At 36.1% G+C, this 25,905-nt stretch overlaps 1 protein-coding gene and 1 long non-coding RNA gene across 14 annotated transcripts in view; one reads left to right on the top strand and one right to left on the bottom strand.

The window, feature by feature from the left end:
• The first annotated feature begins 3,947 nt into the window (after nucleotides 1-3,947).
• Nucleotides 3,948-25,905, top strand: part of camk2d1 (calcium/calmodulin-dependent protein kinase (CaM kinase) II delta 1) — a 109,107-nt gene continuing 87,149 nt past the window's right edge. For all 13 annotated transcript variants that reach the window (XM_028474919.1, XM_028474914.1, XM_028474916.1 and 10 more), the window contains exons 1-2: nucleotides 3,948-4,180; nucleotides 7,829-7,923. In XM_028474919.1, the coding sequence (XP_028330720.1) occupies nucleotides 4,119-4,180; nucleotides 7,829-7,923 (157 nt within the window). In that variant the 5' untranslated portion in view covers nucleotides 3,948-4,118. The remainder of the gene's footprint in view (nucleotides 4,181-7,828; nucleotides 7,924-25,905) is intronic.
• On the bottom strand, nucleotides 10,482-22,956 carry LOC114480622 (uncharacterized). The gene is made up of 3 exons (XR_003676137.1): nucleotides 22,884-22,956; nucleotides 22,717-22,732; nucleotides 10,482-10,493 (listed from the first exon to the last, which is right to left on the bottom strand). It is a non-coding gene; the product is annotated as an uncharacterized LOC114480622 (long non-coding RNA).

The following is a 25,905-nucleotide window of genomic DNA, read 5'->3' as shown; positions in this document are numbered from 1 at the left end:
AAAAGAATCGATAGCTGGAGCCCTATTTGGGATACACAGGTTATGACAATTTCTTCTTTTGACAAAACAGTTCCAGTTTGATTCCAACAGGGTTTTTTTTTTTCTTTTTTTTTTTGCCCAATTTCTCTGAAAAATGAGAGGAATTGACACTTCTTCCTTTTGTTACATGTCTTTTAGGTGAAGAGTTGTCTGTAGCTACGCTAAAAGTACACAGTAAAACACCATCATTTTAAAGTGAATCACTGAATAACTCAAAGTAAAATTTACATTACTTTAATTGAGTTTCCTTTAAGGGTACTTTTACTGTACTTTTTTTTGAGTATATTTCTAAATCAGTAGTTTCACTTGTACTTAAGTACATTTTAAAAAAAAGTAAAGTGATTAATTACATTTCTACACCCAACCGTTACTTAGTGAATTATTATTTGTTTTTGTTTTAAAACAATCAACTGACATTGTGAAACTACAAAAAAGTAAATGACTGGACAACAATCAAATGTATCACATCATAGCTGACCAACCAGATTATACGTAATGCACCGTGCCAAAACAGCACTGAATGGAGGTTATTTCCTCAGTTTTAGAGTTCATAAATGTAGCTACTTAAAGCCTGATCATTTTTTTTTTTAAATTGAATTCATTGGTGTTGTTTTACTTTTAAAAAAGAGAATTGTTTCGTATTGTTACTTGTCCCTGACCGAGCGTTGTGTCTTGTTATACTTTATACTATTTACTCGATTACATGCTCTTTTACTTATTTATTTATTTTACTACTGTGAAGCACTTTGTGACTATTGTCTGTGAGAAGCGCCATACACATACATTTTACTTACTTATTTACATCATTATTCATTTTGACAAACCTTTTCTTTTATACAGATGCCTTTGTGGAAAATAAATTCCTTAAGTTTATACATGAGATGTTTACTGTATGCAAAGGAACCGTAGCAAATATTATGACCAAATGTAAATGTAGGGGATGAAAATAACTAGTAACTTTTACATTGAGAACTATTTAAATGAGCTTCTTTTTACTTGTACTTGAGTATTTAATGTGTGACTTACTTGTAACAAAAGGCTACTTCTACTAGAGTAGGATACAGTATATCAATACCGTGTGGCTTCTTCCCGCCACACATTAGCGTTACAAAACAAAGAAGTGGCAGAGCAGCACCCCCATGCGGTCAGAATTAAAAATACCGTATAACATGTTCATTTTCCTTTCCTTCCCGTTTTGTGACTAACTCTAAACAGAATGTGGCAATGACCTGAGTCTCACAGCCACGCAAAGTTTATTCATCATACACTAAATAATCTATGAAGCTACTAAAGCCTTAAATATTCACTGAAAAATTATTCTTCTTATTATTATTTTTTTTGGTCCGTTTCCGGAGATAACTTTCAGGTATTTATATATATATATATATATATATATATATATATATATATATATATATATATATATATATATATATATATATATATACTGTAGACTATATATACACTGCTTTTTAATAGTGGATATGTAATTTTATTATGGCTACTAGTAGTAATGGTATAGGAGCTCATGTATATGGTGCTTTAGGAGAAATAGATAGATAGATATAGATAGATAGATATAGATAGATATAGATAGATAGATAGATAGATAGATAGATAGATAGAAAGGACAGTGGTTCGTTTTACAATCTCACTACACTTTTGGATTAGAGCAGATTAGAGGGTGAACAGGGATTAATGGAGACCAGGTTAACAAGCAGCACTGCAGAGTAAACCTCACCAGGATTTTCTGACCTTTATTAAAGCTCACTTTGAGCCATGGACATATTTTATTTGATTGATTTCTCATCCTAAATAAATAAAACATCTTTTCAGAGAACAGTCTTGGTCTGTGTGTTTGATAAATAGATTTTTCCGTGACCTAGTTACTGTAATTAGCCAGATTTCCTCTGATGGCTGTTCTGATACTGTTTCGTGTGGACAGTATGTGTGGGATTTGTGATTCACAGAAATTACAGCTACCTACAGTCCTCAAACACAGGAAATACTTTTATACACGCTTTTAATTCAGTTTTTGCTCTATAGCCTACTTTTGTTTTATTTTTTCTGCTTATTCTATAACTTTTGTTTTGCAGCACTTTCACATTCTCAACAAGTGTAAAATAATTTCCTCACAATTGTGATGTTTTATCACAATAAAATGTCTGCAATAGCAGCCGTTTAAAAGCATTTAGTCTCCGCTGAAAAAAAGAGACATAAAGCGTACAGGACTGGAGGCCTCCAGGAATAGAAGGTCCTCCTTCCTGTAGTTCAGTCTCTCTGCCTGTAGGTGGGGGTGCTGGGCTAAGTTTGGAACGAGGAAGCACCGGGTGGGAACTCCAGTTCATATTTAGAAAGTTGGCTTTAACAACAACATCCGGTAAGAGTGACTTTCAAAATAAAGGAAAACATAAAAACAATGTGCAATACACGTGGTTGTTAAAAATGTAGAATCAGATGAAAGCACAAGGTAAAAGTAAGACGTGTTTTTTTTTTCTTTTCTAAATGTCATCCAAATGCTTTTTTACATCATATGTCACTATTTCAGAGGTGTTTTTATGTTCATTGCTAATTCGTTTTGTCTTTATTTTCTTTGTTTTGTGAAATATTTCTGTAATTTTGTATGTTTTTAGCTCTTTTCGTGTGTTTTTTGTGTTTGTTTTGCATGTTATTGGAATCAATGTGTGCATTTTTGGGTCCGTTTTGTGTGCTTTTCGAGTTATTCTGTGTATTTTTTGTCATATTGTATATATTTTTTTATGTTACAAGTTTTTTTGTGTGTATTTCTGTTGTCGTTTTGTGTTTTGGAGTCACTTTGGTTCTTGTTTTCAGTTGTTTTTGTGTATGTTTGTTATCTTATGGGTTTTTGGGGTAAACTTTTTGAATGTTTTAATGGTATTTTTTATATAAAAAAGCTTTATATGTGCAATAATATTTCATATTCCATACAGAATTTATCTCATATTATTTATATGTATCTGTACTGTACAATTGTTATTATTTGAAATATTGTTTATTAATTTTCCTGTTAAATTGCCTTTCGTAATATACTGTTGCTTTTACTATTTATCTATGGCTGCCGTAACAAGTGAATTTCCCCATAGTGGGGATTAATAAAGTATAATCTGATCTAATCTTTCTTGAGTAGTTTTATTTAATTTTTGCTCTTCTGTGTGTTTTTGAAGTCATTTTTGTCCCTGTTTTTCTTTTCTCTTAATAAAGTAAATCTATTGTTTTTGTGTATGTTTGTCGTCGTCTCATGCGAGGTTTTTTTGGGATTATTTTTGGGATTATTTTTTTTTTGTCCTTTTGCACAATTTTTGTAAATTTGTGTTTTCTTGGGTAATTTTGTGTATTTTTGCTGTTTTGTGTGTTGTTGGGGGCAACATAGATTAGACTATGGGCCACTTGACCACTAGTTTCCCCCAAATAATAACTGTAGTGAAATACTGGTTGCTTTCACAACAATTAGATTAATTTTCTGTAATTTTTGAAGTCATTTTTGTATCTGTTTTTTTTTCCTCACTCTCTTTTTTAGTAAATTTGTGATTATTTTTTTGTTCTTTTGTGAGATTTTTGTTATTTTGTATGTTGTTTTGAATACATTTTATGTATCTTTGCTGTTTTGTGTGTTTTCGGAGTAACTTTGTGTGTTGACTTTTGGGGGCAACACAAATTAAACCAAGGGCCACATTTGGCCCCTTTGGTCACTAGTTGCCCATGTCTGATATAAAATTACAATTAACAACTTTCCTGAAATAAGAAAATGTTGCCACTCCATTGGTTGCTTTCACATCAATTATATATTTTCTTCAAAACAAAATCAAAGTACTTCAGGGTTGGACTTTTAATTTGGAATAAAAACACCGGAAGTGTGTCACAGGTGCTTTTCCTCTTTTGACCATAGTGAAACTAATCCAAGTGTCAGCGCAGAGAGTCACACAACAGCAGGTCGCGACGTCCGCTGTCAGGTCCAGGACGAGCCGAACAGAGCCGAGTCCAGCCGAGCCCCCACTCTGAGGGTTCCGACAGTGTGAGCACTTTGTGGACCAGCTTTCAGCGCCTGCTCTCAGCCCAATATGGCTTCAACCACCTGCACCAGGTTCACGGATGAATACCAACTGTACGAGGAGCTGGGAAAGTGAGTGTTTGAGTTTTTTCTCCTTCATTTATTTCAGCGGAACACCTCCTTTACCTGTGTCTCCCCTAATTAGTGCAGCTGGGCTGCCTCGCGCCAAATCTCATTCATAAATTCATACTTTCATTTTTTTTTTTTTTTGCCAGAATACGCAACATTGCTGACTAAATATTTAATTAAATTAAATGACATTGTAGAATTTTTGTACAGTTGTTTCTTTATCTTCCATAACCGCCATTAGGCGCGTAAACAAAGGTGGTTATTATTTTTTATTTTTTATTTTTTAAAGTTTCAAAATACAAACTCAAACAGCAACAAACACCTTAAATCGCAGGCCGAATTTTCACAAACTATAATTGACAGTTTTTACCAGCTTTGTTTTTGTCCTAAAGCATCCCTGACTATTAATAAACACAGAGACGATCCTAAATGTGCTCATTTTTAAACTGAGTTCGGCTTAATGATCAACATCACCTGTGCGGAGCTCCGCCGTCTCCGCGCAAACGGACGCGTTTCTCGGTGAAGTTTTCGCGTGAATCTCAGAACAGGCCAGTCATCGCTACGTGTCTGTGGGTCACACTACTGACACACTACTGACACACATGCTTTCAGCTTTACAGGCTGTGCCTTTGTTTCTGCTGATCGTTCCGTGCGTAAAACCTGAGGAGAAGCGATCTTGGCACGGGACGTAGGAAGGTGTGGCAGACTGACAGTGATTCCTGGCTGGAATCATGGAATGTTGTGAAAGTAAAGCAAATATTATTCTCACTGATTGGAGCAGATGGATGATTGTAACCAAATGAGTCACAGACAGAGGTAAAAAAGCTGATACATGTATTGATCACATGGACTACATTCCTTAAAACCAGTAGTTTATCTCTGCGCTGGTTTAAACCAAAACCATCCATCAACACGTATATAGTTGTATTTCAGGCTAATAACTAAAGCTGATGTTTAAACATATTAAGAACTATAACGTGTTTATATATGGATCAATGACCTGACGCCTAAATCTTCTGTCCAACTGCATATTTTTCTTTTTAAAAAGGTTTTAATTTATAAAACAACAACCTTTATATGTTGTACCTCACCTATATGTGCACTGACTTTACATTTTTGATAAATACTTATCTGTATTTTATTCTTTTATTAACTGTTTGGCCACAAAACTTCTTTAAAATTACTATAAATCTATTCAAATTAGTTTTTCTGCAGTTTTTTTTTAGTTCTCTACACAAATTAATTATTTACATTTTTTATTTCCATCGTAATATTCATGCAAAATTTGTCTGAAAATGCCAATTTTATGAAATGTCTTGCGTTGAAGATCCACATGCATCAACCCGTTTGTTAAACTAAAACTCTCGGAAATGCAGGTAAAAATAATTTAGATTACACAGAACTTGTAAAAACAATTAAAAACATGATAATGTTCATGTTATTAAGATTGAAGTGAAATGTTGAAGTCCCCACCAGCTTCAGTTATTGATTGGTTTGGTAATTAATTCCAATATATATAATATATAATATAATATATAATATATACATATCTATATATATATATATATATATATATACACATATAGGCGATATCAACCAAAATTCATATTTTTTTCTCAAAATTGTGATCGACAATATGAATCTTAATATTTTGAACTCAATAAAATCTTATCATAAAGACAATTCTAGGCTAAATTTGCTGATGCCAAAAAGCCACACAGGCTAAAATAACATCACAGTGCTTTAAGATTGGTAAAAAAAAAAAAAAAAAAAAAATGTGTGTATCACAAACATGGGCAACTAGCAGTCCCCAGAAGTAAATTGATCAAATTACAGCAAAAAAATCCCCCAATTGACTACAAAAACACACATTTACAGATAAATACACAAAAGGAGAAAAAAAACGCACAATGGGACAACAAAAATACCTAAAAGAACAACAAAAATACACAAATAAACAGAGAAATACAACAACAATAATGAAAAGGACACAAAAAGATAACAAATGCACAATGGGACCACATAAATACAGAACAAAAAACTAAAATAATAAAAAAGAATGCAAAAGATACAAAAGGAGAGAAAATACACAACAGGACAACAAAAATCCAAGAACAACATACATATAAAAACATACACAAAACGACTCAGAAGACATTCAAAATTACCAAAAAATACACAAAAGAACAATAAAAAATACATAGGACAACAAAACACACAAAAGGTGAAAAAAAATTCACAATGGGACATTTATTAACAAACAGCTGCCACTTTTGGCTTGTTCTCCTCTAAGGGACAGCACATGTGAGTGAGTTGTGTAGTGTGGCATGTTAATGACTTATTGGCAATTAAAGTTCACAAATTCATACCAAAAACGCTAAATAGGGTTAATAAAGTAAACTGTTGGTATTCATTTTTATGCTACAGACAATTTACAGAAAATTCCACAGCATTGGCTACACTTTTGACCCTCAACCACCCAATTAACAGGAAACATCCCATGGAAATGTGTGATATGGTCCCAACACTATTTGTCAAACCTCTAATTACCGCCAAGGAGTGAATCTCCCCTACGTTTTGCATCCTGTGCAGTGATTAAAGGTGTGATGTTTCACCAGGTAAACTCATCACCAGTTCAGCTAATACACCAGCAATAGCTAAACCTGTCTTTGTACCAGAGCTTTTTTTAGATTTGAATGCACTTTAGATTTGAATTGATCTAAAAGATACATTCAAGTCTGTAACGTTCAGGCAGTAATAATGTATTAATTTCCTTATGTTGGCTGAATAGCTACAAACCAAAAGGAACATACAAGTTGATTCTGTAACATCTGGAAATCCAACCAATAAGGCTACAAGATCACTAATGAGGATCTGTATCACAGTAATTTGTCCCTCAAATTAAGAAGGAATTACTGAGAGTTGGGATGAGTGGCGGCGTGAAGTAAGGCTGCAACCCGAAATCCATAAAATTGATAAAAAATCAACGAATAAAAGCGTTGGTTGTTGCGTCGTGGGATTTATGTCACTGACCGTGACGCAGAGCCGTCTGCTTTACCTGCAGGGCTTTGTCAATAAAGTTTTTTTTTTTTTTTTGTGTTCTTCTGTGTGTGCGCACAAGTGTTTGTGTGTGCTGTGCACCCATGACTGTGTGTGTGCGTGTGCGCGAGAGAGATACTTCTCAATTTTTTCAGTTAAATCCGCTTAAGCAGGTTGTAAATTAGCTTTTATAAATAAACTTAACACAATGATGGGAATCTTTAAAAGAAAACGCCTCAAGTTTTGATTTCACTCCATTATAGACTCTGGTCTGTAATGGAGTGAGGCTGGACTAATGGCATTTAGACAAAAGTTAAAGTAGTTTATCACATCTACTGACATTTGTTTCTTTGGGCTACTAACTTCCCTTAACCTAATACTGCAAATAAAACAAGTTAATAATTGAGTTGTTGTAAATTGTGCTATAATACATTCTCATACCATACTATCTGATTAATTGATTAATTTATTGACTGATTAATCGATTATGAAAATAATCGTTAGTTGCAGCTCTAGCGTGAAGTAGAGTTCTTACGTTATATCAGCAAAGACTTTGTGTTTGTATTGTTGCATTTTTCCGTGTGATTTCTAAATGAAATGTGGTTCTTGTAGGGGGGCGTTCTCTGTGGTGAGGCGATGCATGAAGATCTCCACGGGACAGGAGTACGCTGCCAAAATCATTAACACCAAGAAGCTCTCTGCCAGGGGTGAGTGAGTGCACTGAGCTGATGACATGGTGTTTGTAGATTGTGTCAAGACAAGAAGCTTTTCTAAACCGTTCCTTATTCGCCCCGTCACCTACAGCACGTGTTTTTCTCACTTGTAGCATTTTGTTCTCATTCTGCTTTTGTCATGTTTCAATTCACTGTAATAATCTACTTGTCGTACTCAGGAGGTGCATTGCCACTGCTGACTCAGTGTTTAGATAGATTTAAAACACAGGATAGGGAATATCCCGTTATCACCACACGCTTCCATTTTTATCATCAAGTATTTTTAGACTGGATTGATCTTTGCTCCAAACCCCAGTGGGCTTATGGGAAACACACAGACAAAGGATGAGCTCCTAAATAGATGCTGGTTGAATGTTTTATTTGTGGAAAGAAGAAAGAGGAAGCTCATGGTCTCCACATTGAATGATGGTGGCTACAGCCCTGTGAGCGATGATGGCAGGGGAAAAGGGGGGATGTTAATAGAAAAGCCGTCAGTGATTAATTTCATACCAAATTCTTCCCCAGATCCTGTGATTGGAAATCTCATGTTCACACAAAGCTGATATTATCCAATATTTTGGGTATTTTACTAGGATGTTATTTTTGCAGGATTGAAGTGTAAAGGCCAAGTTTTACTTTTCTCTTTTGTTTCTGTTTCATCGACTTTCCCTGATCCAATGTCATTACTGGTTTTTGATTTTCCCGATATCACCCCAAACTTAAAAATTCTTATCAATTTCATATTTCTCTTCTGTTTTTGCACAGAATTCATGCGCTGATTTTGCGCATGATTTGACGCCTGTCCATTTGCTAAACATGCTACACATTAGGCTAGCTGTTTTACCCTGGTAAATTGTGTGTAAATGCGTGATATTACAGTGGCCCTAAAAGCTCACGACACAAAATGACAAACAATGCAACACAAAACAAAAGTGCATACATTTACAAACATGACACGAAACGCTCACAGCACGAAACGCTCACGGCACAAAACGCCCACAACACAACACGAAATACTACATCACAGAAGTTCACCACACAACACGAGTGAAAGTGAAAATCATGGAATTCTGCCGTGCTTCTTTTGTGATATGAACTTTTTTGTGTTGTTGTGAGCTTTTGTGTTGTATTATGGGTTTTGTATATGTAAGCGCTCTCATTTTGTGTTGCGTTGTGGTTTTCGTCATTCTGTGTTGTGAGCTCTCGGAGCGCGTTGAGTTGTGGGGTTCTTCATTTTGTCTTGTGTTGTGAGCCTTTAGGGCCACCGTACGATATTGTCCCAAAACATGTCGGCGAAGGTTTAGTCTGTGTCATATCGCAATTTCAACTTTATTTTAAAAATGAATAAATAAATAATTAGTAGGGATACACTGAAATGAAAATTATTGGCCGAAAACCAAGGTTGAAACACCAAAATGATCTATTACTCTGAATGTGTACTAACCTCACTAAAATGAAATCATTGCAATTGTATAAATTAATATTAATGTTCAAAGAATAAATCAATTAAAATGATCTAAATATTTTTTAGTACACATTTGAACAATGCACAATATATAGTGAAAAAATAAAATGTTTAACCTGACCCCACTCATACATTAAATAATATTACACAGGCGGTGCCTATAACTGACTGAGCTGCTGGAAGAGAGTCAGATTATATATGTTCTGTCATTAAAACACAAAGTGCATTGAAGTGTCACCAGGACGCACACACTCTGTGTGCTATGATTGCGGCGTGAATCATTTCTTATGTGGGACGCACTGCTTTAATCCCATCTAAGTAATGATCTTCATAACACTGACCAAGTACCTTCATGATGTAGCTAAAGAGCATCTCCGTGTGACGTGGGCTCACAAACTGAAACCAGATTCTGCTTTTGATCTGAAGTCATGTGTCAGGCTGCCGTGTAGAGGTACGTGTCGGCGAAGGGCGACATGTAACTACCGTGTCGACATGACACAGAAACATAAAACACACTTATGTGCCCCGTCAACTCTGCTCAAAAAACACATTTAGTGCTCAGAACAATTGAAATACTGTCACTCCTGAGTCGGTGGACACGTTGGCCTGTTTCCAGACAAGTGCGCGCACCGTTTGCTCACATCATCAAAACATCCTGCTTTTTTCGAGGGGAAAATTATCAGTGGCCGTAATTTTGGTGCATCACTAATAAGTAGAAAAATGAAGTAAGAGCACTGAGAGAGCGCAAACCTCCATCAAGCACCAAATACCCTCATTGCTAGCTATTTGCTTTTATCTGGATCAGTAATCCTGAATATGGCACCATGATCGTACATACTTTAAATTTCTATCCTCATTAATAACACTAAAGTAGGTCACTCCAAATATATGGTATCCCCATTTTTATTCAATATTTTAGAAAAATATTGAGGTAACGGCAATCTGGATCCAATCCAGATGAAGCTGGATGTAGTAACTGAGGAAAAAACCCGACATAACTGAGTTAAATTTCATGAGTATCTGTCAATTAGGAACCAAGATATATGCATTTTTGAAAATTCACCAATGATAAGAAATAGGGACTTATCTATTGTTGAAACTGATCCAATTAAATTAATGGAATCTTCCATGGCGTAAGGTCTATCTTTGGTTTAAAATTTTGTCCAAATCTGTTAAGTACTTTTAACGTAATCCTGCTAACAGACAAATAAATTAATGCCAATGAAAATATTACCAATAACAATCTTGCTATTTGTTTTCTGTTTTCTGGGGGTTTTGATTTAATGCAGCTGTAGAAAGAATGTGAAATCTGTGTGTTGATGCTTTTATAGTAAACCAATCAGTTGACCTTTAAACTCCACCAGAAGTGTTAGTGATTGTCTTCATCAATTTAATTTACACAACTAAGAAAACCTTTAAACAGCAGCACGTTCTCTTCAAGTCGAGCTTTGGCATTTTAAGACTTACCAGATTGCCGTGCTGTGGTGTTTAGTTACTTGATTGTTTCACAGTTGGTCACATCCTCGAATTTGGTCATTAATGGGATGTTGCTAGGCAACAACAGAGATGAGTAAGTGGCCACGTTTGCCAGGAAGTATTCTGACACACTCCCCATCAAGCTGTCATTTTACATAGTGGAAGTCTGTACTGATTCATAGAAGAAATGTGATGAATTCGTTTAGTGGCTGACAGAGTTGAAGGGTTTATAATTTAGTTGTGGTCCGATTAAAGCCGCTGGGGACAATCACTAACATTTTAATTGCCAAACTGACTTTATCGGTGTTTGCACGCATTGAAAGTTCTGCTAAAATATTTACGGATTTTGATTGATATTGTTTCATTCCACGGAAATACCCGAATACGACCGAAATTTAACAAATAGAACGAATGGACAACAAGTGTTTCACTGTCTTCCTTGTCTGGTAAAGAACCTCAAGAAATCATGGTAAAAATGAAGTAAAAACACTTCTTAAAGAAACTCATCCACTTCAACGTCATCTTTGCTTTTTTCTCCAGGACTTCAAAATCCCACAATGCAATGCGTGAGACTTGTGCGTGATATTGCATGAGATTTGACATTTCAGTCTCTCTGACCAACCGTTTACGAAGACAAATTCCATGTAAATGCGTGATATTCTCCCAAAACATTCATGTTAGGGTACATCAATAACGATAATATTGCTTTTTCTATTTCAGGAAGTGAGTTCCGTATTCTGTCCATTTTCCACAATCATAGAAAATCGAAGGCCGTACGTTTGCACTTATAACAGTGAAGAGACATTTCAGATGAAGCTCTGCATTCATTTTCAGTCACTAGATAAGTTTTTGAACAAGATAATAGGCAATTTTCTACACTGTTTCTACATCAGTTTTCTGGTGAAAAACACTGTAAATGTGTGCTATTGTGCCAAAACATGCAATCAAGGTATTTCTACGGCATGTTAATTTTAATTAAAGGGGTAAAAATAATTTACATTTCTGAACAATTCTGCGCTTTCCATCATCCTGGAAAAGCCTAATTATGACTTATCTGTGGGATACATCAGTCACCATTTAAACATATTGTTCTCAGTGTTGCTGGAAAATGTAAAAATTTGATTCAGATTAACCAAACTAGTAACAGTTGATGATTAGTGATACCAGTAGTGATGATGGGAGTAGCACAGAGAAGAAATCATGAACATAAGGTCTGCAGCACTAAGTTCTGCTCAGATGATGCAGCGATTGACAAGGTGACTATAGTGTATGCAGATAAAGCCGTTTGAAGGTGTCCCCTCTTAAAGGTAAGAGAACATTTGGCCACCCTTTAACACCTTGTCTCCTTTTATTAGAAACACCATAGCTGAGAAAATCTATTCTCAAGCATTTAACTACAGATAGTGTTATCGGTTTGTGGCCTCGGCTTGATGGCGGCCATTTAATTTAATGATAACATGCTAAAAACAATACAACCTAAATGTATTTATTTGGAATTTTATTTCAAACAAAAGGTAAAAATGAAAAATAAATTTAAAGAACAAAAAAACCAAGTATAAACTTAAGTCCCTCCTTTTCATCACTCTACACTTCATTGCAATATTACTGTTACTTCCTATACGTAAGGAATGGATTTAATATACAACATGCATTGATATATAATCAATCAACTGCACTAATAAACAGTAATTATGCCATATACATAATCAATTTCATTAAAAATAAATATAATGCCAATTACCAATAAATAATTAGTATAGAAATGTATATTACCACTATAAATATTCTGTTCACTACATATATACACATTAATAATTAAATAAACCATAATCAATAGTATAATATAACAATAATTAATTGCCCTCATTTTGTGAGGTTTCACCTAGTAATTTTATTTACAAATGATAGTTATGGAGGTATATATAACAGCTATAGATATAGTTAGAAGAGTTACATTGCATATGATAATACCAATCAATATATTGAATATTTATCCCATTGTTAATACAGCCTATCTTCCTCCTAGTAGCTATTGAATATATGTTTTTTTGTATGTACTTTTGAAGTGATGTATATTATTAAATTGTCTAACTTATTCAATATTTCAATCCGCATACTCTTGAATGTTATCCGGGCATACAGTGTAATGACGAAGAGTTCACCTCTCAAACTACAACCCATCTCTGTTACCAAATAGTTTTTGCAAGTAAATAAAGAGGTGCATTATTATGTAATAATAGTTTTCCCACTAATGTCCTTTAATCTGTCTTGCACGTAGTTGTTTTCCGAGCAATGAAAATGGCTGTAATCTGGCTCCCAGTGCCTTGACTTGGCAGCTCTGACCACACACTCTTCCTTCAGGCGATCACCGCCACATACACTCCTGCTGTGTTGGCGGATATTGAAGCAAGCTGGCTGAACTCAAGGTCACGTGCAATGAGGGGAAATCCCAGAGTCGCTGCCAGCACTGCTGATGCTGTCGCTACGTGATGAAAATTGGAAACGTGCGGCTCCACCTCATTGGAGATGGATTTATGTGGCTGTAAAGTCCAGGTTGCGTCAGATGCGGCACTCTGTGGTGAGATACACTTGTGAGGGCTGTTGACAGGACTGCAGAGCTCAACTTTAGTACAAGGAGAGAAAGGTATAAGCATTGTTTTAGACTCAGAATAGACCTGTTTCCCTGAAACTGTGAAACCAGGAGAAACACTATGAAGAACCATCGACATGTGATCAGTGTAGTGGTTGCCAGGTAAAACTTAGTGTTGGAAAATGTTTGTTTTTCTGCCAGCATTTCCTCTAATTGTGCCCATCAGGGTCCTCTAGCTTTGCACTTGAACGTATCTGGCCAGATGTTTTTCCTGTCCTAAATACAGACGTAGGCGCGCTAAACCAACAACCTCTAGCCGTTATCCTCCCCTTCTGACTGTAAAAGATGGAGGCTGACAGTTGTCTTCATGTCAGAGAGTTATAATCCCCCGTGGAGGAGAAGTGCGAGCCTGTCGTCGCTGACAGCAGGAGCCTGTTAGAAGGGAAAACTGGGGCAGTGGTTAAACGCAGAGCTCGTGATGCTTGGACTCAGCGGAGTGTAAATGATCACTTGACAAACCCAGCAGGCTGTGGAAAAGCCGGCTCTGGTTCAGGAGCCTGTCTTTCTGTTTCTTTTTTTCTTTTATGTCTCTGCTTCTGGAAAATACCCACAGCCCCATCCGCTCACCGTGAACTCTTCATTCCCATGGAAACAAAAGCGATGGAGAGCTAAATATAGTCTGTGGGGGTAATATAGTATGTTACAGTCTTTGGGATGGGAACTCAACTCTCACACACACTTAATGATAAATGGACAGTGGTTGCATTGTTGGCTTGGTTGTGATTCATCAGATGACCTTCGTCCCCTTAACTCCACCTACAGTCCAATGATGATGTTGATTGGGTCAGTAAAATCTAAAGCCCTTCAGTCACGTGTGCAAATACAAAGGTAGAGTGCTTCAATGAAGATCTCTATCAGATGTATGTGTGCGATGGCAGTAGTGGCTTTAAAGTCTAATGTCAGAGGTTGAACCTGTCATTTCCACAGAGCCCTGTGAGGATAAAACATGAAAGAGGGGGATCAGCAAGGATAAATTATGTGTGTGCGTGTTTGCTAGAGATTGTAACACAAATCAGGCCCACGTGTACGGTCTAAATGCTATCTGTGCATGTCATCATTGTATCCGCAGTTTATCCCTTAGGTCTTAGTTGACCCACATTACCCCTGACTAGGACACCAGCAAAGTTGTGATTCAGTAACCCCAAAGAATAAGTCATTTATTCTCTATCCACACTTTGTTCTGTCTAGGTTAACAGGGGTCGGCTGGTTCTAAGTCTGGCTCACATTGGGTGCGAGGTGGGGTCCACCATGGACTAGATGCCAGTCTGTCACAGAACCAACATTGAGATAGAATCGGGAAATCTGAATACTGTAATCAACCAAAAAAACATGGTTATTGGAATGCAGAAGAAAGTTCCCTGAGAAAACTTGGGCAAACATACATACTCCACTAAAGTCCATAAAAGTTCTCAGCGAGTTATCGCGATATTAAAATGTTACAAGGTTCTGTCGAAAAAGGAATCCCACAAAATCTACTACAAATCTGATTATGGTTTATTTTAATTACCTCTGCCAAGGAGATAATCTTTTCACAGCCATTAATTTGTTTGTCTCTAAGAAGGCTAAGTCAAAGGTACTTAACAGATTTTACGCCATGGATGATTCCAATACATTTTAGAGGGAATCAAGATCAATAAACTGATTTTGGATCAGTATCAGAAATTAAAAAAAAAAATCTATCTCATCATTGGTGAGATTTAAAAAATTTACATCTCGGTTCCTAATTGATTGAAAAAGTTGGGGTGCCCATACATTCGGATCAATGGTATCATTAATAATCAGGATAGAAAATTGTAAGAATGATCATGACACCATGATTTGGCTCAATGATCCAGGTAACTGCCAATATCTGGCATATCTGGCATTTGGGCTCTCTGGGTGCTGTTGTTTTTTTATATTCCTATTAGGTTGAAAATGTCAGATCCAGAGTGTGTCAGTATGTCCAAGTCAAATAAAAGCATAGTTCTTTTTCCTGACTGCATTTTGTTTTGTGTTTTTACCTTTTCAAAGATATTGTATCATTATTGTGAACCCATTATGAGCTGCGTTTCCATTACTCTTGGAAATGCGCAAAATTGAAATAGCTTAACACAAACTGGTAATGGAAACTCATCAATTATGAAAAAAAAAAACACGTTTTGATCTTGAAATGTATCAGAAATGCGCAATAGAAACACTTTTTATGCAATTATATGTCACAGGATGTGACACTCTGGTCACATGACCACTTCCCTCTGAGAAAAAATGGTGCAGTATCTGTGGACAGTAGAGGAGACTGAGACATTTCTTAGCATTACTGCCACATTTGACAATAAACAACAAAGAGATGCAAAGTGTTACTGAGTGTCCAACTTCCTGCGGCGATGTCTCACTGGATGACATTTCACGAGAGTATTGAGGCTCCGGCCCCAAAACAACCTTCAATGGAAACATGTTCAAAGTGTAATTATACTTTGTCGACATTTTAGAAATATTGCTTTATTTTGCAAAAAAATGCAATTAAAACACAGCTAGTGTCTATGGTATTGTATCATGAACTCATTGTTTTGTCCCACCCCTAGTTCGAGTTCAACCAGGTAAGGTTGATTCTGCTAGCTTAGTTTAGGAAACTGCACTTGACGTTTGAAAGAAGAACAGAATTAGACTATTGGAGAACAGGTGAAATGTTTTCAAGCTAAGCCTTAAGTCCAGTCTCAGAATCTAATCCAGTGATGTGTGTTCTGCCAGTTTTAGATTTTTTATAAGGGTTCCAGTGTGTCTCTTGTACCGCTGCTTTCATTCTTTCCCATATGCAGTGCAATGGTTAACCCCGACTGATGCTAGTTTTTTTTTTCACACATTGAAGAACTTTTGGGTTATTTTAGATTTCAAACATCTTTAGATTTATTCTTGATAGATGGGAAAAAAACGTCAGGTAATATCTATTCCTTAGTGCCTTAAAGCATTAGGAAATCCATTCTTATATGTTTGAAATGAATTAACACATTTTCCTATGTATCTACCTCTTGCTATACCACCTTGCTCTGAGTCTACAAGGTTTATCTTGGCATAAGATTCCTTAATTGTCTACTACTAACCGAAGATTTAAATCTTGTTTGGTTCTAGTTTGGTTGTGAATGCACCATAGAAAAAAGTCTGAGTTCCGTAAAGAGAAAAAAAAAAAAAAAGAGTAGTGCATCTGTTTGTGTATTCATAATAATCCACCCTGGATTCCCTTCGCCAGTAACTGATGCACAGCTGCTCGCAGTGAGCTAAATATATCTCATTCGAGCTACACGAGGGAGCATAAAAAACAGAAATCAGGCTGCCATGTAATAGAGCAGCCGTCAGCGGGAGCTGAGGACTCCCCGGTCTGTGGCAAAAGGTATTTCATCTTCGCCTGCCTAATTTCTCCATCAATCATCACACAGAGCTCATGATTCCGCACTCCCCACCGGTGTAATTAATGATATTTCCACTTTGACTGCATTCAAGCACGGAGATGTGCATGAATAAGCAGGTTAAAAGGAACAATGAAAGAATGGAGGACAAGCATTCAGGGAAAATTTGCAGCATAAAATATGTAGGAGAGAAACATGCACAGTCAAATTGCAATTATGAGGCTCACTGGACAAAACCACTGATTCTTTTAGCAGGCAGCATGGAACAGCAGCTCAGTTACAATAAGATGTCACTCATTGTTTCAAATCAGCCTGATGTAGCCCGTCAGAGTAGCACTTAAACCTGAACAGCAGGTGATTGGTTGGAACATATTGAATTGATCACTGTTCAGGAGGTGTTGAACTTGCGAAACAGAAAATCACAGAGAAAGTTGAGTTGAGAAAGTCAACCAACCACAGGCAAAGTTTGCAAATGGTTGTTGCCTTTGAATTGAAGTTTTTTTTGTTTTTTGCTCAATTCTTTCAACAATGAGGTTGTGAATTATAATGTAAGCTTTGAATAAAATTTATTGGTAATTAGAAGATCAGAAGATACCAAGTTTCAACTTTTTTTTAAATCAATTTCATTTGATGTGGAACATGCACTTAGTGTTTGAACCAGGAAGTGCACCTAATCTGTTCATTTATTTTTATTTTTTTTAAAAGAAAATAACTTGATGACAGGCTACAGTCTGTTTGCAGGTTGTAGTTTAAACCTCTACTGCTGAAGCGCTGGAGACAAATGAACTGTAGAGAAAAGGAAAACAGACTAGTACACAGACCAACACACTTAATCCAGTGCAAGGTTTACTGAAGTCTGGCTTTTGTTTTTGATTGTATACTGATTGTATCGCTGTCATTTCTCCTAAATTACATTCCCAAGCTTTGTTTTGATTTAATTTAATTTTGAACATGAACACAACAGCAGTGTATCTCACGATGAGGAGAAAAAAAACAAAAAACAATGATAATAGTAATAAAACAAATGAAAATAAATAGGGATGTAACGATTAATCGTAAGGCAGTTAAAAATCGATTCATAGGTATCACGGTTGATATCGATTTTCTGAAAATTGAATCGCAGTACTTTTTTTAACCAGCAGAGGGCTATCCGGAAGTGTTGGCGGCGGGCGGAGTCTGCTAATACTTTCTTTCTTTCCGCCTTCTACTCTTAAATATATTCATAAATGATTCCTTAACCCTTTAGCACCAAAAGAATATCTGTAATATTACGTGAATATCTGTAAAAGTCACGTTTTTCTATTAGCTCTGTCTGCTAGCATAGCATCTCTTCTTCACTGCAAGATATCTGCATGCCAACCGACCACTGTATTACCAGCGCCCTCTGGTGGTCCAAACAAATATCTGACGTAAATCAGTGCAATGACGTTTTTTTTTCTTTTAAGTCCAATTGTTGAGGCACAAAATACATTTTCAGTTGCACTTTTAAAAAGAATAAGAGCTATTATGCAGTTTTGCATTGTTTATTATAGAACCAGAATTTAAATTAATAAGCTTCTTCTTCATTTGTATCATTCCTTTATTTATTTAATTCAAGATTTATTTTTAGTTAAATTGCATTGTTTTGAATAGTTTATCAAGGAATTCTTTTGACAATGAAAAATAAAAGGAAAATAATACAGTATTTTCTATTATAAAAAAAAAAAAGAATATTTTTCATCATTTGTCTACAGTCCCATTTTGTAAAATAAATCGTGAGAGAATCGTATCGGGAGTTGAGTGAATCGTTACATCCCTAAAAATAAATCATACAAGGCAAAGAGAGAACAAATGGTAGATGTTCATTTTGATCTGTTGGTTTCTCGGTTTTAGAAAGTGAGGATTTTTCTTCCTGACCTTTAACCAGTACATTTACGCTGTCACAGACAGTGACAGGGCTACAATGCAGTCAGCACTTCCTTGTGTGAGGGCATTGTGAAAGTTTTAGGGTGGGGGGATTGACCTTAAAGCAAATAAAGCTTTAAAAAAAAAAAAAAAAACATTCTTGGTGGTGGAAGCTGGAAAATGGCATTAAAATACCGTATTTTTCAGACTATAAGGCGCACTGGATTATTAACAATAACTCTCAGCATTGTTCAGGTTTAACACATAAAATACAGAACAATACACTCACTTTTTCAGTTCAGTATGTTGAAGCACAGTACAGGTACATATCACTCCACGAGGCGCCTGACTACGGTAGCCCTAAAGTGCCAAAAATCCATCAAGAGGTGCAGCTTCATAGTTTACCAAAGTTGTACTAAAACATTTTGACATATTAATTTCATACATAAGGCGCACCTGATTATAAGGCGCACTGTTGATTTTTGAGAAAATTAAAGGATTTTAAGTGCGCCTTATAGTCCGAAAAATATGGTTCTTGTTTTTTGCCTTTTTCGTGTCTTATTATATTATTGCCATTACCATCAACAGTTGTTACTGATTATACTACAGCACTATTTCTCTTTCTCGTGTAAGCGAATTAGCATGTGGGTTAAAGGTACAGCAAAAAGTTGAAAAAACATTGAAAATGGTACATTTTTTTGACCCTAAGTTTCTCTTCTGTTATCCACTGGCCTTAAACTACACTCAGCAGTTAACACAACACATTGTTTTTTTTGGTTCTGATGCTTCAATAATACAACCTTATACTGCTAATTATCCATGATGGCCTTCACTTTTTAACAGTAATCAGATTTAAAAGTAGGGCTGGGCTTTAAGGATCAAATTTCATGTCTCTTGTTTTCTCAAAAAGGCGATATACTGTAAATGTTAATATTTATTTCTCATTAAAGTCCTGGAACAAATTTTTAACTTCTAATACAATACCAATATTACTGCCTACAGTATTGGCAGACACTGATATCAATCTAATATCAGCACGGGTTATGCATACTTTTATTACTTATTTTGTAGTGTTAAATGTTAGAAAAAGCTTGAACAAGTGATATTACTCAAATAACAATTGCTATCAACAGTAGGTGTGAGAAAAACTGATCCATTCATTAAACAATTGGTTATATACAGTACATTTTAACATTAAGAATATAAGAATATTCTACAATTTAATAAAATAAAAACATCTAGAAGACCCTGAAAAATAACCTCAAGAAATCCAAGAAAAGCAATATATATATATGTATATATATATGTGTGTATATATATATATATATGTATATATTAGATGTAGGCCGATAACATCTGATTCTTATATTTATTTATTTTCATTTTTTTAAAATGTTTTGCTGACATTGGACCAATATAATATCAGAGCGGGACATCCTTCACATTTTTTATTTACCACCTAACAAAGAAATCTCAATATATCGTAAATGTTAATGTATCCAGATTTACATTATATATTGAGATTTATATTTGACAATATAGAATGACATTATCGCCTATAATAAGATTTTATTTTAATTTATTTTTTGTTGTGTTGAAATTATATTTCCAATAGGAGTTGCTGCGTTTGCTACTTTGTATAACTCGCTCAGCTGTAGATCTACATAGAAACAAATTACGGTTCATTCTGTAATTGTTAAAGCTCACATTGTATGGCAATGTCTCACATGCTGTCATTTTTTTCTCATTGCTTTTGATGTACATTAAGTTACGTTACCAATGTATGATAAAGTAATTTACATTATGTTTAGTTAGGATAGAATCAGAATCAGAATCAGCTTTATTGACCAGGTACAGTTTAGAACAATACGAGGAATTTGACTTGGTAGTTGCAGTGAAAGAAGACACATCAACACACCGGGGCAGCCTTATGCGGCTAATATAGTATATTGATTGTGAGCTGAATGGAGTACACTCAGTCCTCCCATGATGGAAATTACCTCAGTTTTGAAGTGTTCACTCCTCTTGATACCTTTTTTATTTATTTTTTTCGTGTTGTTGGTCAGTGCTTCAGCTGAAGAACCATCACGGTCTATTGTCATCCTCTCAGGTAGCATCTTTTCCAAACCCTTTGAACCTCTGATAATCTGGAGTGTGGCCTTTGGGCTTTACTCCAAATCCTCATTTAGTGAAGTAGGGCAGCCACCTGAGGGACGGGCTGCCTTTTTCTTTAATTAGGGCTTCTTTGTCTGTCAGAGGCACCTCCGATCCGCTGGTGCTCTCCTCGCCTTAATAAACCACTCCATAAGACAAGGTCATGCTCACTCGACACCCTGTTGCTCTGAGACTCTGTGGAAATACGATCCTTCTCTCACTTCTTGTTCTATTCTTATGGGAAACTCAGCTCAATTTCCTCCACACAAATTACCCCTCAACCTGAGATCTTTGATTTGCGGGTATTTCACGACAGAAAAAGCAGAAATGTGACGTATCGGTGACTTGTGAGAGATGGACATTCCTAGGATCTATCTCAGGATAGTAAGATTGAAGATCACTGGACTTTTTGCTGTTTTTACATTAAATCTCATCACTTCTACAGATAAGAGAAAGTTTTTAACTTATTAAAGGTCCCATATTATGCTTTTTTCCACCCATCTCCATTTCTAAGAATCCCAACAACATAGTATTTGAGATTTATTTTCCCGAACTCGCCTGTTTTCTGGAGTTTTAGCCTCTGAAAAGCACTGATATGCGGCCTACTTTTGCATATTCATGAGTAGGTGTGTCTGTAGATGCTATCCACACACTCTTGTTATTGATTTCAGCCAACAAACTGCACATTATAGTAAAAAACATATTTTTTTAAGCGGCTTTTGAGTCAGAAAAGCACTGCTCCATGGTGTGTGTGTGCGCGGCGCCAGAGCAGCAGCAGAGAACACTCACCGAAGCTGCTAAGTCGCTTTTTTGTCATCTCCTCAAGTGATTACAGAACTAGTCCATTCAAGGTGATAGTCCACTGTTTTGTCCAATCGCTGCGTCACAAAGACTCCTATCGCCGCTCAGAGGAGGTCGGCCTATGAAAATTACTCCTTTGGTTACGTCACGACAGGAGCAGAATCTGAACAGCCAGTCGAAGCACCGTTTTAGCAGTGGGTGGGCTGCAGAAACCATACAGGAATCACTTTTCCTCATCCTGGGAGTTGACAGGCTCAGGGAGGACCAGTTTATTGATGTAAAGACCAGAAAAAGCGTGTTTTTCATAATATGGGACCTTTAAAGTTCATCTTTCTTTCAAATAATTTTAATTTTTTTAACCTTTTCACTGCACTTCATGATGGAGTATTATGCTATTTTTCATCTCCATTTATTCTAAGAACCCCAAAAACATAGTAGTTGAGGTTTATTTATTAAAACTCACCTGTTTTCTAGAGTTTTAGCCTCTGAAAAGTCAGTTTCATGAAGCTTCTAAAAACAGGCTGTTTTGGGGCCTTCGTGCATATGAATGAGTGGGCGTGTCTGTAGATGCAGACTCCACACTACAGCTGATCATCATAGCAATTGTCTTTTGCTATTCACACACTTTTATTGTTTTCAGCCAAAATACTGCAAATTACAGTAAAACACATGGCTATTGTGATTGTGAAATGACAAACGCTCCACGGTGTGTTTATCACAGCAGCAGCGGGTTCAATCAGCTGTTTCAAACACTCACCAGAGCTGCTACGTCGCTTTGTTGTCATCCTCTACTGACCACAGGAGTAGACCATTTAAGGTGATAATCAATTGTTTTGTCCAACCACTGCATCGCATTGAGTCACAAACACCTCAGATTATGTTAAAGGCGATAGGAAGCTGTATAACCGCTACTAAAAATGGAACTGATTGTGGGCGCTTCGCATTATCTATATACTGGATAATCTACAGTGAGGAACATAAGTATTTGAACACCTGGAAATTTTTGCAAGTTCTCCCAGTTAGAAATTATGGAGGTATCTGAAATTTACTTTGTAGGTGCATTTCCACTGTGAGTGACAGAATAAAAAAATGAATTAGAAAATCACATTGTCTGATTTTTTTTAAATTATGTATGTATGAACACCTGAGAAAATCAGTGTTAATATTTGGTACAGAAGCCTTTGTTTGCAATTACAGAGGTCAAATGTTTCCTGTAGGTCTTGACCAGGGTTGCACACACTGCAACAGGGATTTTGGCCCACTCCTCCAAACAGATCTTCTCTAGATCTGTCAGGTTTCGGGGCTGTCGCTGAGCGACACGGAGTTAAAGCTCCCTCCAAAGGGATTTAGGTCTGGAGACCTGGCGAGGCCACTCCAGGACTTTAATTTTAATTTTATTTTTTTTTTTAAATTTTAATTACTTTATTAATCCCTGAAGGGATTGATATGCTTCTTACAGAGCAACTCCTTGTTATCCTGGCTGTGTGCTTTGGGTCATTGTCATGTTGATGCATGGTATTGTATAGTTAGAAAAAACATGCCAATATTAAAAAGGATATCACCAAATCTGCCTAATATTTAAGCGTAATTTTAACGTTTTAAATCACAAAAGAGGGCAGGAGAGGACACTGTTTAATTACAATATACATCTTTCTTTTATACTAAATTCTGCCTAAATTTAATGTATTTTGTGACATTTGTGATTAAACCGTATATCAAACCTTAAAAAGCAGTCGTCACATCCTTAAAACTACTTTTCAGGTAAAATCCGAGGATGAAATCAAAAACACCCTGCAAATGCTTTGTTTTTTCATAAACAAAGCATTTCCTCCTCGTTTCCATTTGCCTCAATTTAAATTCAAGATAAAAGCACCAGTGGGTTGATCATTAAGTCTTGATGCGTGACAATGAGTTTATTTGCCGACTCCTCGTTATTTCATGCTGAAAATTGGCAATAAACGAAGTTCACCTTTACCTTGTGTTTTCTTGAGACTTGCTTGGATCTAATCAGAACTTGTTAAGGTGGAAAATGAGATTTGTGTTAATGGTAGATTGTAATTCATCATTTGTTTTTGTTTTTCATTCAATCAAATTAGGGAACTATTGGTTTTCTGCTGTGATACTTAATTTACAAACTCACTTGTGGGCAAAATGTTTGATATTGACATGGCAAAATACATCAACATTTTCTCATATGCAATATAGAATGACACTATATCATTTATAATATTAGGCAGCTGGCTGGTAATAACCCCAGTGACTTTTAATCAGATTGTCTTTGGAGTAAGACTTGTTGAGGAGAGGGTGGTAAATTTTGTCCAGTGCTAATTCCAATTACACAAAAAGATTATGCATCTTAAGTGAGTTTCTTGTAATGCCATAATGTATTGATTTATTTAAAAAAGTGCTGCTTATAATTTGTTTTCTGTTGCCATTTTAGTAGTTTACTTTGTTTAGAAGTGTAGGCATTCTGAAAATAATTATAAAAAATGTTTTTCTCTCACAAATGAAACAGTTGTAGATGTTTCTTCATCACTATGCAGGGAAGACGTATACAGACACTGTTTTGCCGTAGCCGTGTATTTTTACCTTGTGCAGTTAAAGGCTTAGTAGTCGTCACGTACTCCTCTCCCAGTATGGCGGACGTTTTAATGATGTATGTGGGTGTTGGGCGGGTGTGTTTCTGTGGGAACCAGCGCTCTCTGAAAGCCTGATAACACCTGAAGTCTGCACCCCTGACTGTGGATTGAGAGGGTTTGAGCTTGGAATGCTGAGAAGCATCGTGTAGTTAAAATTCAGCATGTCTTTGTCGAGAACAGCTTCCATCTCACATGTTGTCGAACTCAACACTCATGCTCGTTATATCATGGTCACCAACTGTACCGTGGTTTAAAACGATTCTCTTTTATTCCGCCTGTTGTTTTTCTCTTTCCATCTCATTTCTCCTCCGTTTTAAATCACTGGCACAGGAATAGTGAGTGAAACGTTGTCGTTGAAATTAAAAAACGATAGGCTTCTCCGACAGTACTTTTCTAAATAAGCTGGCAATACACAGCAGGGATGTTAAGCTGTAGTTCTGGCTGATCATTGGAACCCCGTTGGCACTTGGGCGGAGATTCACATAGAATTTGAGTTTGGTTGTGATGGGGTACTTTGGACCCCTACTGGTACAATCAGTTTAATTATGACAAAGCAGCTTTCGAAAACCCCAATGTGGTTGATGAGTCACTTGCATTTTATAGAAAGTTGGTGTTGTAGAATTGATTATGAGGATTGTAGTGTATAACTGCAGAAAAATGAAGTTAATCAAGTTTTTTTTTTTTTTAAATATTACCATGTCACCAACATGTGGAGGCTCGGATTAACCGTTTCAAAATTTTGCATATTTTGTTTCAAAGTTTACCCATTTCCTCGTCTGTTTACACATTTTCATTTCATTACTGACTTCTGAACTTTCCAAAATCATGCCAAGCATGTGTAAAAGTGTTCATTGAGTTAACAATTGTTATTAATTTAATATTTCTCCGCTGTATTTGCACCCAAAGCATGCACTGAAATCCCACAAGTTTTTGCGTGTCTATCAGTTTGATAACACTGCTACAAAAATACGCCACCTGTTCTACAGTGGAAAATTGTTTAAATATTTAAAATTGTCATAAAATATGCTAATGAAGTCTGTCATGTAGCCATTTTCAGGAAGTGAGCTATGTAATATTGTCCCATATTCCCTGTCATAATGCATTTTTGCTTAATATTGTTATGAAAAAAACTCAGATGAGAATAACTGAAAAGCTGCAGTAACTGCATTCCGTCTATTCCGTCCTTTTTTGCGATCATGGATATCAGAGGCCCTAAAATGTAACTTTCTCTCTCCAACTTTACTTGGCACATAAATAAGCATAAATACAGATACTGCTGTCAAAGCTTTCAGACCTTTATCTTCATTTTTTTGACTTGATAAACTCGATAAACTTGACTTGATAAATAATTGCTGCAATTTGCTTTATTCTTGATTTGTACCAAGTTTCCATTGGTTTTTATTAGATTGTGTAGGTGAGGCAATCACAGCAGCTGCAGTCCATTACAATCGAGGTTGTGTCGCACCGCTGTCAAGATTAAACGCCTCCACTTGAGGGTGACTCACATCTATAAATGGATAGGCTACA

Source organism: Gouania willdenowi, chromosome 18, assembly GCF_900634775.1.
Source record: "Gouania willdenowi chromosome 18, fGouWil2.1, whole genome shotgun sequence".
In the NCBI taxonomy this organism is placed as follows: Eukaryota; Metazoa; Chordata; class Actinopteri; order Blenniiformes; family Gobiesocidae; genus Gouania; species Gouania willdenowi.
The sequence above is the reverse complement of the archived record's forward strand: the minus strand, read 5'-3'. Positions and strand labels throughout refer to the sequence as shown.